This window comes from Melanotaenia boesemani, chromosome 2 (assembly GCF_017639745.1).
Source record: "Melanotaenia boesemani isolate fMelBoe1 chromosome 2, fMelBoe1.pri, whole genome shotgun sequence".
NCBI classification, from domain to species: Eukaryota; Metazoa; Chordata; class Actinopteri; order Atheriniformes; family Melanotaeniidae; genus Melanotaenia; species Melanotaenia boesemani.
Genome location: NC_055683.1, coordinates 23,776,644 through 23,794,528, shown reverse-complemented (window position 1 = coordinate 23,794,528; position 17,885 = coordinate 23,776,644). Strand labels below are relative to the sequence as shown.

General features: G+C 40.6%; 3 protein-coding genes across 3 annotated transcripts; 2 read left to right on the top strand and 1 right to left on the bottom strand.

Moving 5' to 3' along the window:
* Positions 1–636: 636 nt before the first annotated feature.
* On the top strand, positions 637–10,615 carry LOC121646869 (testis-expressed protein 2-like). The gene is made up of 12 exons (XM_041995947.1): positions 637–1,124; positions 3,571–4,884; positions 5,904–6,104; positions 6,473–6,752; positions 6,863–7,044; positions 7,505–7,705; positions 8,184–8,283; positions 8,634–8,766; positions 9,201–9,338; positions 9,637–9,846; positions 9,926–10,046; positions 10,151–10,615. Exons 2-12 carry the CDS (start codon positions 3,577–3,579, stop codon positions 10,295–10,297), a joined length of 3,021 nt encoding a protein of 1,006 aa, XP_041851881.1. The 5' UTR covers positions 637–1,124; positions 3,571–3,576; the 3' UTR covers positions 10,298–10,615.
* Positions 10,435–14,628, bottom strand: LOC121647072 (60S ribosomal protein L3-like). The gene is given in 11 exon segments (XM_041996225.1): positions 10,435–10,820; positions 11,019–11,138; positions 11,286–11,381; positions 11,896–11,997; positions 12,094–12,254; positions 12,377–12,563; positions 13,147–13,282; positions 13,376–13,544; positions 13,782–13,974; positions 14,547–14,558; positions 14,560–14,628. Coding segments are annotated over 11 exon segments (1,290 nt in total). The 5' UTR covers positions 14,614–14,628; the 3' UTR covers positions 10,435–10,760.
* Positions 14,629–15,534: 906 nt separating this feature from the next.
* ndufb10 (NADH:ubiquinone oxidoreductase subunit B10) lies at positions 15,535–17,362 on the top strand. The gene is made up of 4 exons (XM_041996374.1): positions 15,535–15,762; positions 16,046–16,184; positions 16,860–16,999; positions 17,223–17,362. Exons 1-4 carry the CDS (start codon positions 15,615–15,617, stop codon positions 17,309–17,311), a joined length of 516 nt encoding a protein of 171 aa, XP_041852308.1. The 5' UTR covers positions 15,535–15,614; the 3' UTR covers positions 17,312–17,362.
* Positions 17,363–17,885: the final 523 nt, after the last annotated feature.

Sequence of the window (17,885 nt, the reverse complement as noted above, 5' to 3'; positions counted from 1 at the left end):
ATGTATTTATTCACAATAAAACATTTTTAGAACATTGTGTTCGTTAAACATATCATTTGTGTTATCTTATCTTATCTTAACACAAATTTGTTTTATATTTAAATAATTGAATAATGTGAGTTTATGTCTTTGTGTAGCATTGCTTTACTGCACTGTAAAGCCTTTGCACCCTACTTTTGCTGTAAGTGCAATTTGTTGAGTTCTATTAATATATATATATATATATATATATATATATATATATATATATATATATATATATATATATATATATATATATATATATATATATATATAGTGCAGCCAGTTAAATGTCGAGAGTGAGAAAGCTGAAAACAAATGAAGCCACTCACTCTTTATTTATCCTTTTTATTGCCTTAGACACACTAAAGGTCTCACAGCTATTAAGATATTTGATAGATTAGAAAAATTAGAAAGAAATATAAAGATAACAGTTAGGAGGAAAGGTTTCAATTTCATTGTACATATTGTCTGCTAAGTTTGTTCTAGGTCTTCACTGTTTATTGCAATTTTGTGACTAATAAAAAAAATGCTTTAACGCAGTAAGTGACCTGAAATTTCCAGGTCGTGCAATTACATAAGTCTGCGTACAGGACTGCGGTGTCGGAGAGTTGAAGCCAGTCACTGTTTTGATGCTGAGCTTGGAGCAGAGAGGAGGAGTCACTCCGTGAACTGTTGGCCTGTCGCATCTAATCTGGATTAAAGTACCGTCCACTCTGCCAGAACTCCAGTAATGGTATTATGCTGAAGTGAACTGGCGTCTCCTGAAGCAAGCGAGATTTGAGAGGTCTCTTGTTAAAACGTTGCTAGCGCGTATAGGGCAAAGCAGAACTGCTTACTATCTGTTTTTTTTTTTTAAATCGTGGGATTTTTATTTTCGCCCAGGACCAGCTGTAGTGATGGTAAAGTTAGGTGAATGCTGCCAGCGTTCAGCGGATGCATCTTGGCGTGCAGCACATCGCGCTCTGCAGCATTCAGGCTGAACACTGCAGCCTGCGCTTGAAGCGCATTTCTGCAGAAAACCATGCCCTCTTCGCTCCGGACCTCACCCAAACTCTGCCACTGATACCATAGGGGTATCTTTCCAAACACACCTGATTCGGGTGAGTAGTCTTGTTTTAAATAAGACAAAAATCAAAGTGTTTAAGTGTGTGCAGTAGCTTTCAGACTGAGGGAGTGTTCAGGGAACAGAAAGATCTCAAATAGGCAAGTGTTGCTTTTTTACTAAATTGCACTTTCTCTTGCATATATGGGGCATTTTTGGGTGCTGGAATTAACTCAGCTCATATCCAGAGATTTTATCTAAATGATATACTTAGAAGAAGTTTAACTGCAGTAACATTGACCATGTGATATCCAAAACCAACTCAGTGCCAAATGTGCCAGACATTTGGGTCAAATGGCAATTTGACTGCAAGATTAGGCACAAGGATCATTTAAATAAATGTCTGCTCTATTGTCTATGTGTTGCCAGTCTGCAGTCCTTGGTGGATCCCATAAGGCAACCCAAGTATTTTCTCCTATTTGGAAAGAAACAAAAAGTCTCCTCTTTTTATTCCTGTGTTCCACTTAATCTAGAATAGAAAGGCCAAGACGAGGACAAAGCAGGAATGACATGATCTTTTGGCAGAATTAAAAATTTTGATGTCAAGGATAAAAGTGGGATTTTCTGCTTTTTTCATCATTTCTTCCTCTCCATTGTAATCCATTTAAGGTGGTCTACTACACCGATTCAGTAATCTGGTACAGCCAGCCGAGCTGAGGCTGTGTCAGGTCACATGGCTGGGTTCTAGCAGTGGCTCACCAAAAGTAAGCCTGGTCCAGTTATGTTTAATAGACTTGGCTGATTTGGGTGCAAATTTATTCAATTTCAGGGAAGATGTGATGACATGAATTCAGGTGAGACACAGACTTGGTTCAGTTACAGCACCTGGATGTGGACTAGAACTTATGTTTCATCATTCAGAAAGTTTACATGTCTGATAGCTTCAAATTAGGTTTTTTTTATATGATCCACTTTCAATTACAAGGGGAAAAAAAACATGAGCAAAGGGTCCAGGATTGTCCAGGTCTTTGTCAGTGATCTGATGTTTGCTTTCACTCTTTTTCATCTGTGTAAAAATAGTCATAATCCTGACTGGAAAGCTTCCAAACCTCTGCTGACTCTGTATTCCACAGAGCAGCAGTGATTTTTCTCTCCCTGTCAGCATGAGCTGATTCCAAATTGACTCCTGGTTAGAAATTGATCTGGGTATTTTAGACTTTTTTTTGCAGCAGCAGCTTACACACTGTTGGAGCAGCACTTTTGGTTAATTGGATCTGACAAGCAGTCCAGTGGCTTGGTGCTCTGCTGAGCACTTTTCAGAGAGCTGGAGACACAAACTGGACCCAAGTGAAGTAATGAGAGCAATACAGCAATAAATTTCAAAGCTGGTCCCAGCATGTAATAAACAGGAATAATCTCTGCTCAGCTTTAGCATTTTCTTTTTCTTTTTTATCCAAAACTCATTCATTGCATATAGGAACTATTAAAAGTTAACCTGTAATGCCAACACAAGTGAATGGCTACACAACCACGACTTTCTTTGAAATGGACAAACACACTGATTCAACAAATGTAACTTGTGTCTCAAGTGTTTTGATTGTCATAAAAGCCTCCTCCAGAATGGAGGATTATAGTTAATCCACTCTTTGTCTGGATCATCTAGCTTTGTTGACTCTCAGTGTAACAGACTGTTCTCTCTGCATGCCATGATACAAATCTGTGATTGTCTCTTGTAAACAAGCTGTGAGGGGCTGGTCATCCATTTTTATTGACATTGTATAAATAACATATTCCTAAATTTGTGTAAAGTTTTAAATGAAAAAAACAAACAAAAAAGAATAACAAGATGACTGAGTTGTGTGTGTTGTTTTCAACGCCAGCGGCTCAAAACACACAAAATGACAGCATGTCTTCTTTATAGTTTTAACACTTCTCAAACTACTGAACTTCCCCATTGTCTCTTTTATTGTGTTTAATCTCATCTGAAAATTAGATATTAATGCATTTTATGGAGAAAATTTGTGACTGAAGAACTGTTTTGAATTCTTGAATAAATTGGGAAGATGTAAATAAGAAACAGCCCACATTGCAGGTGAAAATAAGCTATTTCTAAGAGAAGGCAGTTGTGTTTTAACATCTTTCAGGTTCTTTAAATGAGGACTAATGTGTCACATAGACTCAAACAGCTTAATGGATCGTAGCTGATGGACTGGATTATTGTGTCTAATTATGTTGCTCCTTTTCCAGAAGCAAAGCACTCATCTACTCTTACCCAGCTTAAGACTCACTGTGTGAACTGACAGCACAGAGTGAAACATAGCTCCCTGTAGTGCTGCAAAGGAATAGTTAAAGACAAATAAGACATTTCAGAGGGGATTACAAAGAAAAGCTGACCAAATCAGAAAGATTTTGAAGTGGAAGAGAGAGAAAGAAAAAAAGATTTATTTAGGCTGCTTTAATAGTCAAATATTCATGTATTTTCTCATTTCTAATTTCATTTTTAGGACCTAATGAGATGGACTACACCGTACCAGAGAAGTGTCCACCCAGTTACAAACTCTGTCTGCTGGTGCCATGCTTATGTTAGCAGACTGCAGCTTTATTTGTTTGATCAGCTTCTAACTTTAGCTCCTGTCATCATGGAGGAGAGCAAGCTCATTTTCAGCCTGGAACCCCATGACGAGGGTCCCTCTGTGGCATTCACTAGAGAGAAATCACAAACCGAGGAATGTCGGCCTGACCTCAGTCTAGAGATAAATCTGGATCTGAACCAGAGTCACCATTCCCGGCCCTTCTTCCTGCCACACTCCCCCTCATCCCCAGGCTCTTTATCTGACATGTCAGCATCCTCAGCAGGCCTGCTTGTCACCAGCGGCCTGGTCAAATCCTCCTCCACAGACTTGGAGCCAAGGGAGAGTAGCACACTCAGAGGTAAACCTCTCCTCAGCCTGGTTAAGTCTCTCAGCACAGAGATCTCACGACGGGTTGAGCCTGAAGTCAATCTCTCCAAGTCAGACTCTAAGCTCCATTTGCATCCCTGGAAGCAGATAACACATTCAAAGATCCAGGAGTCCAGTCCTGAAGCAGAAGAACCGAAAGGTATTGATGATTTGGTATCCACAGGTAACATGTCTCCAACTGAACCCCGGGGCAGCTCCCTGATTGCTGAGCTGGAGGACACAAGGAGGAAGTTCTCAGAAGCCATGCAGGATCCATTGAGCATGCTGAGTAAGATCATAGGGGATGAGACTTCTGGAAGCCCCAAGCAAGGGAGGATGCTAGAAACTGGGGAGTCACCAGCCTCCCAAGGCAGCTGTGGAAGAGAAGAGAGCAGTGAAGATTCAGACTTTAGGTGCAGAAGGAGAACGGAGAGTGATACTCCTCTCAAAAAACTCCAAAAGAACTCATCAGCAAAATCCAACTCTCCGGAACACCATACTCACAACAGAGACAGCAAATTAGAAATCTGCACCTACGGGGATGTGATTCAGGTGGTGGAGCTCCAAAATGGATCTAGAGAGACACATCAAAGAACTTACCCCCAGTCAAGAGTCACAGTAACAGGTTCATCATTGCCGTTTCATTGGCTCTTCCCAGTGGGCCTTCTTGCTTATGGGTTCTTCTTACTGCCACTACCTCCGTACGTGACAGGTCTGTCTGTGGGGGTTGCATGTGGCTTCATGTTGGGCTTGGTGATGGTGTTCATGTTTGCCCCGCGACAAACAGGTGCCAGAAGTAAAAAGAGGTCTCGGAGCAAATTCAGTCCCATGAGCATGGATCCACTGGATGGACAGCTCACAGATTCAGAAATCCTAGAGGTAATGACTGAGTAAAAATCAAAATAAAGATGTGAATGCTGACAGTAACATTTTTATTTTTTTTTTATGTCATGTACAGCACTTTATCCATCTGTCTATATCCTGTTAGACAGATAGATATGACTTCCTTATTCTTAAATACGAAAATAACAATTGTTGTTAGTGTTCATTGTGATACAAGCCAGTCCAGCAGTGTACGTATGTTGTACTATTTCTGTATGGCTAAATAACTACAAAACTAAGATTATACCATGGTAATGGTGGACATTATTCCATGAAAAATATCCTAATGTTAGGATTGTCGCTGTTAACTTGCTGACATTAGCATTTAAGTCATGCACAGCCCTCTCAGAGCCATTAGCACAGCTGCACTCTGTCTCGCTCTACATGCAGACAAGCCTCTGCAGCTTCCCTCACATAGTTTCTCTTTCCCTATTAATGATTTGGCTACATGGAAATGAGCTTCCCCCTTCAGTGTTTGCTTTGCAGGATGACAGATCTAAACAACAACATTAACCATATGAGGCACTGAATAGTAACATAAAGCACACCCATTAGTGGATCTCAATAGATTCATTTTGAGATAACTGCTGCACAAAAACTCCCTTCTGGCACAGCAGGTTTAGCTGTATAGAGTGAGTCATTTTGATAATAGCTTTTTCAAAGAAGTTCTTGGCAGCTCTGTTGAGAGAGTCGGTCAGGCTGTCACAATAGATGATAATATCTGGATAAACATGATTAAATTTATCAGGATGGGGGAGTTAATAACAGTAGGCTGTGGACTTTTTAGACACAAGTACTGTTAAATGAAACAGTTGTCTTCTGCTGTGGCTCAGGTTTCTCTCCCGCTGAGCTGTATTGTCACAGTTTGCACCACTTGCTTAGATATTAACACCTACAACAGCCTCACCATTGCTTGTTAGTCTAGATCAATTAAAATAGGAAAAATATGCACTGATGATAATTAGATAAGTGTATCATTTTGGGTTAAACAGCCTCTTGTTTTTGTTTTTTTTCAGGGCTGGATGAATGAAACACACAGCTATGACCCAGAGACTTTCCACCCCTCTGTCACACATTCTGTCTATGTGACTCTGGATGACAGCCGGCTGCGTCTGGCATACCCACGTGCCAACATCCCCCGGTGGGCAGCTTTCGATGAGACACTCTATGAGGCCGTGTTTTTGCATTCATACACTTACCAGCTGGCTAACAGTAAGGTCAGTGTGTTACGAGAGGATAAATTAAAATCTCATTTTTCACTCATAAAAGAATAACTTCTCTCAGATAGGAGTAAAATAAAAAAACCAAGGTGACCTCTCACCTGAGCTCTTCTCATCTTTCTGCACCCACTTTGTCATCTAACATGGAGGTGACAGACCTGAAGGACTGAGTGATGATGCCCTGAATAAATGTGACCCCTTTATTCACCTGTTTATACACAGAGGAGGGCTACAGCGGCTTTCAAAATGATGACAAAATTAAGCTAACACTGCTAGTATCTCTTTTCAGCATGCTGTAGAATAAACCACAGAAAGAGTTTTTATTAAATCTGTTATTCCTCTATGCAATTTTTTTTTTCTCCTAGGTGACTCTGGTGCCTCCAGGTTTGGCTCGTAAGAGAGTGTGGAACAAGAAGTACCCCATCTGCATCACTCTGGCTGAGGGGGAGGTGGGAGAGGAGAGCCTGTTCGAGGGGCAGGGAGAGGAAGAGAAGGCAGAGAAACGCATAGTCCAGAGTCACCAGTTTCCTGTAACCCTCTACCTGTTTGGCCGAACAGGTAGAGAGAAGGAGGAATGGTTCCAGCACTTTCTTTTGGCCTCCAGGGCTGGAGCTGAGAGCAGCACGACTGGTGAGGAGAACATAGGTAAGAAGATGTCCCGGCTCATGGGTTTTCAGTTGGTGAAAACATTATTATCTTGTGTTTTACATGCATGCATGGGAAACATGGGAAGTAATCATTTCCCTGTTTCTCAGAAACACTAAGTGTTGGAGAGGCTGTTAAGGAAAGCACAGAGGAATTGCCTGACTTGCCTTCTAAAACAAGGACCCTGCTGGACTACAAGACCTACATGACTAACCTATTAGGCTCAGAAAGATGCAGTCGCACCCCCAGCCCCTGCCACAGTGACAAGGGAAGCCCCTCAACTTGTAAAAAGGTCAGTTAGTAAAGATTTTAGTTTTTAAATTACAGGAATTTTAAACTCTTTATCACCATATCATATTTATTCTCTACACAGACTCGTCTTACCAGAGCTGTTCAGCATCAACTACTGTTTTAGTATTTCATTCTGTGTTCAGATTTGCCCTATAAAGAATGATGACTCAGCAAAACATGTCCCTGCTGGTTAGACGAAACGTCAATGTTCAGAAATATCAGGTGCCACCTAGGGAAGAATTATAATAGTAACTGACTTGTACATCTGCAGCACAGGCAAGCTGAGCTGCTGATACTGGCTTGGGTAATTTGGGATTGGCACCCCACATAGAGACAGTCTGTCTGATGTTTTGTCCGGGAAATGCAGCGTCAGCATGGTTCTTAGTCCCATCGGGATATGTTATCTGCTTGTGTAATCACATCCCAATGATTTTTTTTCCCTTCTTTGTTATTCCCTGCAGATTCGTGGTGAAGAACGTGGTTCTGGAGGTGAAAGTGGAGGTGACCCTGGAGCAGCAGCTGAATCCGGGAGAGGCTCTACAGAGGGCCAGCCCACATGGGTGAACTCCCTGGTTGGCAGAATTTTCTGGGACTTTCTCAGAGAGAAATACTGGTCCGATCAGGTGGCTCACAAGATCCAGAAGAAACTCAGTAAAATCAAGGTGAGAGTGGGTGAGAAAGTGCATGAATTTGATTTTTTTAAATTAATAACCAGTTAAGACAAAAGTTATTTTCAAGGATTTCAAAGACGAACAGCAGTGGTTGGCAAAATTATGGTTAATAACCTACAGCAACAGTGTAATAATGACTAATGGCATGGCTCTTTTAAAGTTGGCAGCTTGGAGTAAAAAGTAGGACTGAGTTCTAAAAACTGAGTCTGAAGCAAACAACATGAACATTAGCACTAGGTGGGAGACAGTAAATGAATGCTGATGGCACTGCGGCATCCCATTACTCATTTCCTGTCCATTTATTTGACACACACCATCCTTTCTACCCTCCCTCACACTCCCTCATGCACTGCGGGCGAACCTTCCTACTAATTTATTTTAGGTAATTAGCTACCTCTAGGATACCTTTGGGATCCTCTTTCACATCAACCTCCATGTTTGCTAATGTAATTCTCTGCTTGTGTTATAGTTGCCATACTTCATGAATGAGCTGACTCTGGCAGATTTGGACATGGGTACCTGCCTTCCTCAGGCTCTAAGCACATCAAAACCTATGCTGGACCGCAGAGGTACATTATGACTGCATTGTACTTTTTATTTAGAAATCACATTAAAATTTTACTCAGGAATGTCTATCATGATTTAGTTCTGTGTCAAAATCTTCCGGCTAGTTTGGACCATGATCTAATTTGTCGGACTTTTTCATGCCCTCTTTTTTAAACTTTCCATTGTGTCTCATGCTGAAGCGATTAGCAATCTTCTTAGTTTGGCTTAACCATCACTTACATGCCAAAGCCAGTCACTGCTGATCTAATGCCTCCTTTGCTAGACAAGATCAGGCCTCCAAACTGAACTCAGGATTCAGATCCCTACTCATTAAGAAATCTGCTAAACTCCCTGTCCCTGCTTTATCTCTAAGGCCTGTGGCTGGAGCTGGAGGTGATGTACACAGGCTGCCTTCAGATGACCCTGGAGACTAAGATGAACTTGTGTAAGCTGGGTAAAGAGGGAGAGGATGACACTCACAGCATTCTTGAGACCCAGCAAGTCAGGTGAGACTCATGTTAGATGACTCATGTCATGTTCATCAGCAGATCTACAGGTACACAGGTGGCAGCACAGGAAGAAAGATCCTGAGGTGTGCGGGTGGTGTGGCTCAGTGGATAGAGTGGTCATCCTGTAGCCCAAGGGTTGCTGGTTCAATCCCGGCCCAGAGAGCCCATGTCAAGGTGTCCCTGAGCAAGACAACGAACCCCAAATTGCTCCTGATGGGTCGTGGTTGAGCGCCTTGCATGGCTGCTTCCGCCATCAGTGTGTGAATGTGTGTGTGACTGGGGGAATGTGATGTATATATAAAGCATTTTGGATAAAAGCGCTATATAAGTACAGACTATTTACCATTTAGATAAACAGAGAAGGTTGTTGCATATGTTTGTATTTAAAAAGAAATTAGTTTGCAGTGATGAGCAACTGCTCTGTTCTGCAGCTCCAAGCCACGGCTCTGTATATTGGCAGATAGTGATGAAGAGTCATCCAGTGCAGGGTCATCTGATGAAGAGGAAGTCCCTCCATCTGAACCACAGGGGTCTTTGGGAGACAAGACTGTTGTAACAGGAGCTGAAGGGTAATTTAACACCTTTACTGGAATTTTTTACAACACATAAATATATCAGGGATGGACAATGTCGGTCTTTGAGGACTGCAGTACTGCAGGTTTTAAATGTTTTCCTGTTTCAGCAAACCTGATTCAATTAATGGGCCTTTGTGCAGAACTTGACAACAAGCTTTTGGACCCATTTGATTTGAATTGGGTGTGTTAGAGCAGAGAAACATCTAAAACCTGCAGGACAGTGGCCCTCAAGGACCAGTGATGCCCATCCCTGCCATAGATGACCATGCAGATCATGTGTTTTCATCTACAGGCACACAGGTGGTAGCACAGGGAGGAAGATCCTGAGGTTTGTGGACAAGATAGCAAAATCCAAGTATTTCCAGAAAGCAACAGAAAATGAGTACATCAGGAAGAAGATAGCTGAAGTATCCAACATGCCTCTGATGCTCAGTGTTGAGGTCCTGGAGCTCTCTGGAACTCTGGCCATCAACATTCCTCCTCCACCTACTGATAGGATATGGTACTTACAGTTATTCACTACAAGCTGCACATTTAGTTTTCTTCCACCATCTTCTTCGCTAATTGTTGTTGTGTCTCAGGTACAGTTTCAGAGTGCCTCCCAGGTTAGACCTTCATGTACGTCCCATGCTGGGAGAGCGAGAGGTCACTTTCACTCATGTGACTGAGTGGATTGAGAAAAAACTGCAGTGTGAATTCCAGGTCAGTCCATGAGTGCACCTGTTTATTTACAAAGCATAAGGATGATGCACTAATTTCTACACTTACTGTTATAACACGCTTTGTTGTCCACTGTCTCCTTACAGAAAGTGTTTGTGATGCCTAACATGGATGATCTATATTTACCTCTGATGACATCTGGTCTGGAAAATCCACCTGCATCCCATCAGTCCTCAGTACATTCATCTTTCCATCAGTCCTCCATGGAGTCTCAAGACTACGTGTCTGAGTAGTAGCCCCCCCCCCCCCTTCCCCAGAGGGGATTAAGAAAAGATGCTGTTGTGCAGCTATTGGCTATTGTGATGAATCTGGTAGATTCTAAGGCTGCTTTGGTTTTGAAAAACTAAATGATGACCTTCTTTTTTTTTTGAAGAAATTGATATTCGAACAATACAGCCACACACCCATTCCGACTGCGCAAGATTGCAAGAAACTGAAGACAAGGAGATGAGAATCTGATAAGCACATAAGTTAAGTTCAGTCAAGCAGCCGTGGTGCATGATATGTCTCGGATTTATCTGTGGAAAATAAATCTGATTGAGAAATCTGAATATGTGTTACTCATTGGGGGTAAATTCCAAAACAGCACATCTGGATCAGAAAGATTAAGCTATTGCTCTTAGAATTGATTTACATTGTCCAACTGGACTACATTTTTAAAGTTAGTTTTATTATCTAACAATGGGATCTGTTCAATCAAGCCTCCTCCGGCAGAGGTTCTGGCATTGTCTTCAGGGCATCTTTCTTCAGTGGCCCCTGTGTAGATAAACCAGAGGTCTTCGGTTAGAATAATTCAGGATTACAGCAGTTTTTAACAATGGACAAATAGAAACACATTACCCTACAATGTAAATAATCCCTTTACTCATTTCAGTGTTTCAGTTTCAGTCACTCTTCTATTTGCTCCTTGGTATTTAGATTTAAGCATACATTGGATTTTTTTTTCACACTAACCATAAATGCTCTTTTCTCCTGGGCAGTTTGGAAGCGCCCATGGCCAAATTTGGAGGTGGTGTCGATGAACTTGAGTTCAATGGCCTCCTTGGCTTTACGTGATGTGTGTGTGATCAAAGACTGCAGGAAAGGACACATAAAAGGACACACACTTAACATTATCTAATGTACTTTACAGGACACTAGATATCTGTTAAACCTTTGAAGTCAAGAGGTTTGAATGCCGTAAGCTGCTTGTGAGATTTATCATTCAGAACCACACTATACCTTTCTGAGGGTGAGGATACGTTTCTTAGTCCCAACCACACAGCCTTTCACCATGACAAAATCATTATTCACTTCACCATAGTGGGGAAAACCTCCCTACAGGGACACAACCCAGAAAAAGAAAACAAATATGACTACTTATGTATACTCTATGGCCGTAATGGGGAACCCTGGTCTTCGAAGACTGTAGTCCTGCAAATTTTACATGTTTCCCTGCTTCAACACACCTGATTTAAATGAATGAGTCACTGTGCAGAGCTTGATAAGCTGCTGGATCCATTTGATTTGAATCAGGTGTGTTAGAGCAAGGAAACACCTAAAATCTTCAGGCCCTCAAGGACCAGAGCTGCCCACCCCCGCTCTATAGCATGTCATATTCACAAACTGGCATCTGTTACTACAGGATTAACAAAAACATCAAACTGCTAAAATAACAACGTATTCTAAAACTATATTATGCATTAAGAAGGTATAATACATCTCCATATACAAAAGCTATGTTTTCTATTATCATTGATTCATTACAGTATGAATATGAGCTTCACAGAAAGCATGACCAGAATTTCCACATGATGGTGAAACTTATATTGTCACATAAAGATGGGGTTACCATGGGAGTAATGGTTTTCTGGCTGATGTCATAGTTGGTTGAAGCATTGTTCCGGATCACCTTTCCATCCTGGATGTGAACACCCCGACCTATACGATAGATCTGAGGACATAAGTTAGGCCATGAGACATAACTTGTAAAATGGAAAACCACAATACTTTTTGTGATAACTCTCAAAAATATTCCTTCATTACTAACCTTCTTGTTGATCTCAGTACGATGGTGATAGCCTTTCTGCCCAGCACGAGCTACAGTGAAGGCCACACGGGCAGGATGCCAGGCTCCAATACAAGCAACCTTCCTCAGGCCCTTGTGAGTCTTCCTGGGGAGTTTCTTCGCATGCCAGCGGCTTGTCACACCTATCAGCTCAAAGAAAAAAACAGCTCGAATTCAATGAATTATATTAACTTTTTTCTTTTTAACAGTAAATCTTAAGTATTTTAGTCCCTGCAACTGAGCGAACATTCAGCACATTTCTGACCTTTGAATCCGTGGCCCCTGGTAACACCAATGACATCAATCATCTCATCTGGGTAGAAGACAGCAGATACAGGGACAGCCTTCTCCAGATGCTCTTTTGCCCAGTCCACTTTGTCTGAGATGCTGCCACCATTCAGCTGCACCTCCATGATGTGTGCCTTTTTCTGCTTTATGGGCAGAAGTCGCATCTGGAAACAAGTAAGAAACGATGGATAAAACAGGTGAATGAGGCAACGAGAAGCGAAATGAGTTCTGAAGTGCAGAATAACTATGTTGTTTGTCACTGCAATTAAAAAGGATCCTTCTTTACACCTACTATAATTAGAATAAGTACTAAACATGTGATCATGTATGAACTCTCAGTGATAAAAAGTCAGATTTATAAGCATGTTTTAATCCTATCTCATTTGCAAAAAAGAAAGAAATAAAAAGCCTGATTTTTTAAACAATGTAAAGAATTGAGACCTTGGCCAAGCTTCATAGAGTCAGCAGCCAAGTTCTGCCCTGAAAAATATTTATAACGGCTACTTGAAACTCCCCTCTAGTGCTGCCCTCCTCATCTTGACTGCTGTGGTCAGTTATTGGCAGCCAACACATTAAGGATTTGAAGGCTTTTCTTTCTGATGCATGTGGTCAGGTGGATTACACCACTGCCCTTTTGCAGGGGAGGAGACAGTGTAAGGATATGTGATGAAAAGCTGTCGTTCATCTGACAAGTAATTGAAATCAGACTGATGTGATACCAAGCCACAACAGCTGGCTATTGCTTACCTGAGAGTGAATAATAACCCTAATGACGGAGCAATATTTCTTCATCATATTAAAATCCTTGTCCAGTTGTTTATTTCCAGTCTCATCCTGCCACTTCTTACTGTACTTGGTGAAAGCCTTCTTCTTGCTCTTGTACCTAAAGCATAAAAAATAGAAGAAACCAATATAGATCCAAGACCCAGAGTGACTTCACTGTACATAAAACAGAGCAATGACTGATTAAACACACCAGTTTTTGTAAAATCTGCGCCTGCACTCATCACTGAGATGCTCAGCAAAGATGGTTTTCAGGGACCGCAAGCCACGGACAGTCTGAACATAACCTACAATCCCCACCACGATGACAGGGGGAGTCTCAATGATGGTAACTGCCTCAACTTCTTCTCGCTTTGATATTTCTGTGAAAGAGAAAACATACATTTGAGCTATGCATTAATGAGAGAAAGAGCAGGAAATATATAGCACGAGAAAAGGGATAACTGCAGCTCATAATAACAGAAAGGGCAAATACTTCCAGATACAACCACTTTATTCCTTTTAAATACTATCTTTTGCAAAGATATGAAATAGAACTTTAGTTAAACTTTGTTTCAAGCCTGCATTGCAACCCTGATATAACAGCCAGTGGTACGTACTGAGGCCAGCACGGTGCACCTCCCTCAGTGTGTGGGTCATGCCAGCCTTGTATCCCAGGAAGGCAGTGAGATGAACAGGGTGACTGGGGTCATCTTTCGGCCACGTTCGCACCCTCCCCCTGTGCTTCTTGCTACGTTTATGGGGCAGGAACCCCATATGTCCGTGGCGAGGTGCATGAAATTTCCGATGAGACTGAAAAAGGCATAAACCACACAGAATAAGCACATACTAATGACAACCAGGCAACCCATAGAATGACACGCAAGTTTAATGCATCAATGTACACAAACATTCAGAGAATATTAGTCAGGCCTGCTTTAAACAGCTGTTTGAACTCATTTTTCTCACATTCTCAAATTCCTCAAAGGATAAGGGTGTTAAGTTGTAATAAAGTCAAACAGATAACTGAAATTCCTACCAATAAGTCCCCTAACCTTCAGATCTGATGCCTTCTTACCCAAACCACGTGTTTATACTGTTTCGTTTGATTTACGTTACATTAAACAGGTTACATTAAACATAAATTAAGGCCAATTATCCATAAAACTCAAAAGAAAATGTTTCATTAAGAAGTCAGGATTTCAGTTTGGTTTTCTCAGCAACTGCTAGATTCAATGTACGGCAGCTTTAATAAATTCAAACGACTAAGCACAGTAATAAATCAAACACACACATGCAGGCATGTAGACAACATAAACACACAAAGGGTGAGTGCTGATTTTTCTGTTATATCAGAAATAAACAAAAACATGAGCAGGACTTACCATGTCAGCGCAACCGTCCTAGCGAAGGATAGAAAGAGAGAGAAACTAGGGCTGCTGCAGGGGTCATACATAGAAGGATACACAGAGGAGGGTCTCTAATTTGGTGTTTGGCCCAGCTGAGGAGATGTATTCACTTTCAAACAAGGTAAACTCTGCCAAGTAATGCCAGGAGAAAATAGGAAGAGGGTAAAGTCAAAGGTCTGAGGAGGTGGGGAAGCCCAGCAGACAGGAACCATGCAACCAAGAAAGGAGAGAGAGAAGATTAAGCTTTCATTGTCATATAACCAATGTTTACATGGACTCAGATACTCTTTTCATTTGGTCTGGAAGGCAAAAATACAGCCCAAATTGGGGTCATCACGTGTTGATCAATCATTATTTTCTGCACTTGATGTGTTAGCATGTATTTTGTCATTCATTTCAAGCTGACTATGTCCTTAATAAAAGTAACCCCCCCAAAAAAGAAAAAAGAAACAAACAAACAAACAATGTGTCACTACTGCACACAAGTCATTTCAGAAAAAAATGGTAACACACATACACAATTTCATTAAATATCATATAGTGTACAGCTCAAGACAGGGTGCAAAACAATTATCAGCGTTGTTTTCTAGACCATCTAGGTCTATCAAGGCACAGATGGTAGAAAACAAAACCACTAAATAAATAAATAAATAAATACTAAAACTCTAAACAGCAAAGAGAGAAAAAACTAACATAAATGAGCATATAAAAACAAGGCATATTACGCAATTGTTACAACCAGCTCTTTAGCACCACCTACAGCTTTTCAACGGTACAACAGTTCAACCTGTGACCTTTACTCTTTCAACATTATTTTCGTAAAATACTGGATTAGCTCTCATTTTATTTGTTGTTTATTATATTTTCTTATAATTATGCATTTTAATCAAACAAAGAGTATTTATACTATGTTTGTTTGTCTTTATATTTGTTGACCTCTATTTCGCCATGATGTTGTATCTACTACGCATGCGCCACCTCGGAAGAAGCTCTGTCGAGGTCAAATTGTAGGATTTCTTCAGTCTTGGTTAAAAACAAGGCAAGATGCCTGCAGATTATGACAAAGGAGCGTATCCAGAGCCTCCACGACAGACTCCGGTTGTGGATAAACAAACAGCATTGCCAAACCCAGCTCTGATTCTGACTAAAGTCTTTTATTACACTGTGGACCTGCCTGTCACCACATTTAGAGGTAACGGGAGCTAACCTTGCTAACAAGATAGCTTAAAAAAAACACTGCCGCTAAGGGTGCTGCTCGGCATACTGATGGCTTAGTAGTAAGCTTTTGTCTTCATAGACGATATTGCAAAAAATCAGTAGCAAAGTCCAATTGTTTTGTTTTAGTCGTCTCAGTTAGCTTAGTAGTTTCGTGTTGTAATGCTAGCTGTGGTTGTGTGTAGACAGTGCATACTACATGGCCTTGTAAGGTTTGCCTGTACTCTGAAAGGTATTTCTTCTTCTTCTTCATGATCCAGATGCTATTGACAGCATTCGGTCGAAAAACAAGCCGGTTTACTACCACCAGAAGTTCCGCCGTGTTCCCGACCTGACTGAGTGCAAGGAAGAAGATTACCTCTGCTACTATGAGGCAGAGATGCAGTGGAGGAGAGACTAGTGAGTAAAATACACAGATTAGTTAAGAATTATCCTGTTTGCCTACATCAGTCTGGATACGTATCTAGAGCTTTACTGGAGGGTGTGTCAGATTCAACGTCTTTGGCATGCTTTACTATAGTATTTTCCTTCATTTTTTTTTAGTAGAATTATTCTTACTGTTTAATGAGAACCGTTAAACAAAATTTATTTTAAAAACCACACTGCTATAGTAAGTGTATAGTAAGTAGATAACCTATATAAACAGTAATAATAATAAAACATTCATCTCGTCTGTTTGAGTTAGTTGATGTTGTACATTGCTGTGGCGTAAATGTCATTATTAAATCTGTTAGTCGAGGTTTTCTTTAATATTTACTTCTCCCAAAGGGCAGCAAGTGTCCTTTTACATTATAGTCACTAATGATAGTTGAGGTTATTTTGACTGTAGAGTCATTAAATTGCTTAAGGTATCCTACCTCTTCTGATTGGCATTGTTTGGGAAACACTGTAGAATGAAATACTGGCTGTTACACTTGTAATAAGACATCTTGTGTTTGGTCCATAGACTGTGGTCATTTAAAAAAAATGTGACAAAGATGCTAGCTGTGATGATAAACTTGCATTTCTATTGGAAGTGAATTTTTCTCTCTCAGAGGTCATTGAGGGTCACAACATGTTGCTTTACCCTTACAGTAAGGTAGACCAGGAGATCGTGAAGGTGATCCAGGAGCGTTTGAGGGCCTGCCAGCAGAGAGAAGGAGCCAGCCACATGCAGAACTGTGCCAAGGAAATACAGCAGTTCAACGAGGTGACCAAGAACTTTCAGTCCCGCTGTAAGTATTGTACTGTTTGGAGCTTAACAAAGTTAAACAACAAATAATGTGTAAAGACCCAACAATAAATTTTGTTATTGGTATATAACTTAATCAAGTTAGATAGCACATCACTTTGGAGCATTTTCTGACCTTTCATTACACTAGTTTTTTATTGATTTATATTTTTGGCTGTTTTTTTTTTTTGCTAAATGCTTTTCATTTATGGCCTGCTTCCTTTCAGATGAGGACTTAGGAGCATATGCCAGTGGGAGGAAATGTCTAATGAAGCAGAAAGAACGAATGATGGCAGCTCAGGCCCAGAATGCTTAAGTTTTATTTCAGTCCTATGTAATAATGTAAAATAAAGTTTATGTGATGAAATTATGTTCTTTTTCTGTCTTTTCCTAAACACTTCAAAATGAGCACAGGAAATGTTCCACTAAATAAAAATTATTTCAAAGTTATATGCAGCTAGGTGCATACATTTTTTTTGTCTATAGGGGTAAAACAGGATCAGCTGACTTGTCCTGGCAGGAACAGAGAAGGTTATGATTAAATCTTTAGCCAATAACATTTTCTCTTGTGCTTACTTAAACATCCAAGTACTTTTTTGGGGTATTACAAGTCTTCTGTAATTTTATGAGTATATATAAGTGGTTTTACAACTCATGTCTGGTGGTTGGATAGCTCAGTTGGCAGGGCATCCATCTTCCCCTCAAATCCCACAAAGAATGAATATTGGGTCCTTAGGCAGTAGCATTAAGGGTCACTCCTATGTAAGTTGCTGCTTAATGACTGCAGAATAGATTAACTCGCTTTAAATATACTAGAAGTAACAAGCTTTGGATTTATCAGGTTTTAGGTTATTTCATGAAAACACAAGTCAGATTTTAGATGAATGTGG